At 57.9% G+C, this 5,730-nt stretch overlaps 1 protein-coding gene across 1 annotated transcript; it reads left to right on the top strand.

Annotated features, from left to right (window-relative positions):
- The first annotated feature begins 1,519 nt into the window (after positions 1-1,519).
- EOMES (eomesodermin) lies at positions 1,520-5,426 on the top strand. Its single transcript, XM_086614897.1, has 6 exons — positions 1,520-2,280; positions 2,621-2,775; positions 3,081-3,202; positions 3,690-3,848; positions 3,943-4,004; positions 4,691-5,426. Exons 1-6 carry the CDS (start codon positions 1,520-1,522, stop codon positions 5,424-5,426), a joined length of 1,995 nt encoding a protein of 664 aa, XP_086471023.1.
- Positions 5,427-5,730: the final 304 nt, after the last annotated feature.

The raw sequence follows: 5,730 nt of genomic DNA, 5'->3' as shown, positions 1-5,730 counted from the left end.
CCGCCTGCGCGGCCGCAGCCGGAGGTAGGCACCGCAGGAGCCGCTTGTCTCGTCTCTCGGCTCCGATCAGGTGTAGGAATTCAGCCCCGGTTGACCTCGGAACCGCCGGTGCCCGTCCCCTGCCTCGGCGGGCACCGCCACCCGCGGCCGTCCGAGCGCCCGCCCAGCACAAGAGCCGCGTCCCGGCAGAGCTTCGCCTGCGCCGCTGCCCCGGAGTTCGGCGGCCGCGGTCAATCGTTGGCGAATTATTTCAGTTGCCCCGACGAGGCGCGGCCCGGCGGCAGCGGGGGACGAGCGGGAGGCGAGCGGGGCTCGGCGCGGCGGGCGGGCGGCGGAGCTCGGCTGCTCCCGCCCGTCCGCTTCTCCGCGCCCGGCCGGTCCTTCCGTCAGGCAACGAAATCCTCGCTCTCGGCGGGTCTGGTTTAAAATTCGGCCGTGAGCAGGAGGCAGATTTTTTTGCAGCGGTCCCTGCGAGCTGGCTGACGGCGAACGGAGGGCGAGGGGCTGCGAATTTGCAGCCGCGAATCGTTCACGCAGGCTCTGCCCGCTCCGCAAAATCACCCGGGCACCTATATCTTCCCAAGTGCCGTTCCCTCACCCTTTGGGGCAAAGGGCTTCGATTTTTGCTTTGAGAGAAAGCGCCAAACAGATCTGACACCCGCCCGAATTATAAATCTGCCTTCCCGGTGGGAGAGGCTGAAGGGGAACGCGAGCTGCGAGAAACCGCCCGCCGAGTTCCTGAAAATCGGAATTGCGAACCAAGCCCGCCGCTTCCCGCAGAGACGTCCCTGAGAAGGTGAAACATGTCACCCCCACGATAACGATGCTGCCCGGAGAGCAGAGAGGGGGGAAGGCGGCTGCCGGGCTCAGCTGAGGCACAAGCCGAATTGTTTGAACGGCGAGACGGCCAGCGGGGGGGCAGCGGGGGCTAATGTCACCCGCCCCGTCTCGGCGGCCGGGCGGATCGCCGCCCACCCTCCCCGTCGGGTGCCGGGGCTGGGACCGGCTCAGCCCCTCGTTTTCCATTCCTCTCTCCCAGCCACGGAGCCTCCCCTCCGTGCCCGGGCGGCTGCGCGCCCGGGAGGACGGTGCCACCTCGGCAAAGGTCTCTTTTTTTGGAGGACGGGGAAAAAGTCGGGCCCTACACTGCGGCCACCGCGGGTGATGCGGGCGCTTCCCTCAGCCCGAGTGGCGCGGGGACTCGGGGTGGGCCGGAGCCCCGCCGGTAGCGGCTGCGGGAGGGGGGGCTGGGGAGGGGGGACACACACATCAGAGTCACAGGTGACTTGTTCCAATTAGTATCTGTCTAATTAAATTAGTGTCATGCGACCCAGCCAATGGGCCGGCGGGGGTGGAGGGCGGCGACGAGACAGCCCGGCGCAAGCCCCTCCCCGGCAGCCCGAGTTGCCGGGCGCGCCGGTATAAATCGCCTCGGCGGAGCCCGGCCGCAGCGCTGCGCGGCCGCGGGTAGAGGTCGGTACCGGACAGCGTGGGCGCTCCGCCGCACCGCCCACCGACGATGCAGCTGGGCGAGCCGCTGCTGGCGGCGGCGGGGGCTCTGCCGGGCGCCCCCTTCTACCCGCTGGAGGGCAGCGGCCGCGGTGGCGGGGCCGGAGCGGGATCCGGATCCGTGGCGGGCGCTGGCGGCGGGTCCCGCGGGCCGCCCCGGCCGGGCTCGCCGCCGCGCCTCGACCTGGACAAGACGCCGAAGAAGTTCGGGGCGGCCCCCGCCATGCTGAGCGAGGCGGAGGCGGGCGAGCCGCCCTTCGCCGCTCCCAAACCGGACGGCCGCAAGGCCACCCCCTGCGGGGAGGAAGAGCTGCCCCCGGCCGCCGCCGCCCGCTACTCGATGGACAGCCTCAGCCCCGAGCGCTACTACCTGCAGTCCCCCGGGCCGCCCGGGGCCGAGCTGGGGGGGCCCTGCGCCCTTTTCCCCTACCCGCCGGCGGCGCAGCACGGCACCGTCTACCAGCCGCCCGGCGGGCCGCGCTACCCCTACGGCTCCGTGCTGTCGCCGGGCGGCTTCGCGGGCGCCGTCTGCCCGCCCGGCGGCCGGGCGCAGTTCGGCGGCGGCGGCGGGTACCAGTACGGGCAGGCGGCGGCCGGCGGAACGCTCTACGGCCCCTACCCGGCGGCGTCGGGCTCCTGCGGCGGGCTAGGGGCGCTGGGTATGCCGGCCGCCGGCCCGGGGCTGCGGGCGCAGGTCTTCCTCTGCAACCGGCCCCTCTGGCTCAAGTTCCACCGGCACCAGACGGAGATGATCATCACGAAGCAGGGCCGGTAAGCGGGCGGGGAGTGGGCCGAACGGGAGGGAAGTGGCGGGGGGTGGGCGCCCTGGGTCGCTCCGTGGGAAGGAGTTGCGCGGGCGGTTGCTCTCTCTCCCCGTCGGTGGTGCCTCTGGCCCGGGCATCCTTTCCCCGAAAACGGCTCTCCGCATATCCCCACACAAGGCGTCTGGCAGATGAGGCGGGGGTCGGTTGGGGCTCACCACTTGCGGTCTTGGTCTCCTCGGTGCCGGAGCGGACGGGGCACCCCGCGGCTGTCTCCCAACTGCCCCCGGAGCCCGCGCCCCCTTTCCCGGCCAGCCTCCCATGCCCTGTGCTTTTCTTCCCCTCCCCAGGAGGATGTTTCCTTTCCTGAGCTTTAACATCACCGGCCTCAATCCCACGGCCCACTACAACGTCTTCGTGGAGGTGGTGTTGGCAGACCCCAACCATTGGCGTTTCCAGGGGGGCAAGTGGGTGACCTGCGGCAAAGCCGACAACAACATGCAAGGTAGGTGTGGGTTCTGCAGGGTCTCCCTGTCGCCTTCCCGCGCAGGTCGGTTTCTCAGAAAGGGTTCCCGCTTCGCCTCCTTCCGCAGGGTTTTGCCACCCCCGGTATCAGCTACGCTTTTAAAGGGCGTCTTGCAACTTTTTCCTCATGCCTCGGTGCGTGAGGCTGTGCAGGAGAGGGGACATCGCGGGGACCCGAGGTGCTGCCCGGACGCTGCCGCCCGCCTTGCCCCGCTGCTCCGAGCCGCCGGCGGTGGGACAAAGCGCCTGTGCCCGGCGGCCGCTTTACTGGCTTATCTTCCGCAGGCAATAAGGTGTACGTTCACCCCGAGTCGCCCAACACCGGAGCTCACTGGATGAGGCAGGAGATTTCTTTCGGGAAATTGAAGCTAACGAATAATAAAGGTGCTAACAACAACAACGCGCAGGTAAATGGGGGGAGGGGTGGGGGGGTTGGGAGGCAGCCTTGAGGGGCTCTTGGTGCCTCAGCCAGGGAAGCCCTGGGGTTTTGGGGCTTTATAGCATTTAATTGAGCTGTTAGATCGCTATTCTTGTGACTTGTTCCCTTTTGAACCGGATCGTAGATCATCTTTGCTTCTCCTTATGAAGACAATCGGAAATGTCAGAAATAGACGTGTGAATTTCTTTGGGTTTAGCCGATGTATCTATCTCCGGAGTTGCTCAAAAAGTGGGAGTGTAGCTGGTACCTCTTAATTTCCTACATTTACAGATTTTAGCATGTTAGTAACCTAGTGAAACAGGACTACAAGCTCTGAATCATCTCCTGTTAAGTTAAAATTGTTCCACTCCCAAGTCAAAAGATAACAATTTACAGGAATAAAATGTCAGCTATAAAATCTTTTCATGTTAGATGTAGTTTGTCTAAAGATTTTTCTCTTCCATGGTTTCTTTTAGATGATAGTACTGCAATCTCTACACAAGTACCAGCCCCGGCTTCACATTGTTGAAGTAACTGAAGATGGTGTTGAAGATCTGAATGATTCCTCCAAGACTCAAACATTTGTTTTCCCTGAAACACAGTTCATAGCAGTTACAGCGTATCAAAACACTGATGTAAGTAAGCATGGATGTATAAAATGACAATTAAGAATAAAATTGTCTTGTGGATTCAACATCTCACCTTGCTATATTCTGCTTTCACTTTTAGATTACCCAGCTCAAAATTGACCATAATCCTTTTGCAAAAGGCTTCAGAGACAACTATGACTCGTAAGTACATTTCTGTCTTCTCTTGCAGCTGTCTCTGTGTAGGAGGCGTGATTCTGGCCTGAAATGTGTGTGGAATAGTTTTTGTTTAGACAGTACTTCAGTTATTCAGAAGCAGTAATACTTCTACTGGTAGCTTTTCTAGCTGATGTGCTCCTTTCGAAGACATTAAATGTCTGTCTGGAAACATTAGATGTCTGTTTGAATAGCTATGGTATTGTCTTGATGACCTGCCTTCCAGCAGGCTTCTGAATTTTGGTAGAAAACTTGTACTGGCAGAACCTAGCTGGCGTGCAGACTGGCAGTAGTTAATGGGGTAGCTCCACAGAGCAGGCAGCTGCTTCAAATTCAGTAGAAGACTTGCCTACTGCTCACTTTATGCCATTGAATGGCCTTTGAAAAACTGGAACAGTAAATATACAAGCATGGCTTCTGGGGAGGAAGGTGCTGCACCTCCTTTGAAATGGGTTGGCTGGCAGAGAAAAGTGTGTATTTGTAGTAGTAATACTGGAAATTCTATACTGGTCTGGGAAAGATGAACAACTCCTAAATCGGATAAAAACGAACAGCCACTCAGTTAAACCTAGTTGTGATAGTAACTAAGAAATAACTCAGTTTCTTTCTGTTTGTCTTACTACCATGCTGGAATTGCAAAGAACAATGCTCAGTATTTCTCTTTTATGTTGTAGAATGTACACAGCTTCAGAAAATGACAGATTAACTCCATCTCCCACGGATTCTCCTAGATCCCACCAGATCGTCCCTGGTGCCCGATACAGCATGCAACCGTTCTTCCAAGAACAGTTTGTCAACAACCTGCCCCCAGCCAGGTTTTACAATGGTGAGAGAACCGTCCCTCAGACAAATGGCTTGCTCTCTCCGCAGCAGAATGAAGAGGTGGCCAGCTCTCCTCAGCGGTGGTTTGTGACACCTGTACAGCAGCCTAGTGCCAACAAACTGGACATGAACTCCTACGAGACAGAGTATTCGCCTAGCACCTTGCTCCCTTACGGCATTAAATCCCTCCCCCTTCAGACATCCCATGCTCTGGGATACTACCCCGACCCGACATTTTCATCCATGGCAGGCTGGGGGAGCAGGGGCTCTTACCAGCGAAAAATGACAACAGGATTACCTTGGACCTCCAGAACAAGTCCTCCAGGTTTCTCTGAAGACCAGCTTTCAAAGGAGAAGGTGAAAGAAGAAATTGGCTCATCCTGGATAGAAACTCCACCCTCCATAAAGTCTCTAGATTCAAATGATTCTGGGGTCTACACGGGTGCTTGTAAGAGAAGACGGCTCTCCCCTAGCACTTCCAGCAACGAAAATTCCCCGACTATGAAATGTGAGGACATAAATGCTGAGGACTATAGCAAAGACACGTCAAAAGGCATGGGCTACTATGCGTTCTATACTAGTTCTTAAAGCATCCTTTTCCAATTGGCTAATTTTTTTTTCAGGGTGGCCTTGTTTTTTTTGCATTACAATTGCCAAAAAGACTCTTGCCTTCCACCTTGAATTGTTGTGTGCAATTCTAAAGAAGGTGCCAAAGCTTTGACTGTTGCAGGTAATGAAGCAGGGAAAGAGCAAACTATGGTAGAATTCTTCCCCTCTTTTAGAAGGAACCACATGTGGAAGCTGTGAGCAGGAGCATAGATTTTTACAATGTGGCTTATTTATTGGAGACACTAAAGTGTACAGTTTGGCTTGGCTCAGAGGCCTGATGAAA

This window comes from Tauraco erythrolophus, chromosome 7 (genome assembly GCF_009769465.1).
Source record: "Tauraco erythrolophus isolate bTauEry1 chromosome 7, bTauEry1.pri, whole genome shotgun sequence".
Lineage (NCBI taxonomy): Eukaryota > Metazoa > Chordata > Aves > Musophagiformes > Musophagidae > Tauraco > Tauraco erythrolophus.
Note: the sequence above shows the minus strand (reverse complement) of the source record. Positions and strands in the feature narration are given on the sequence as shown.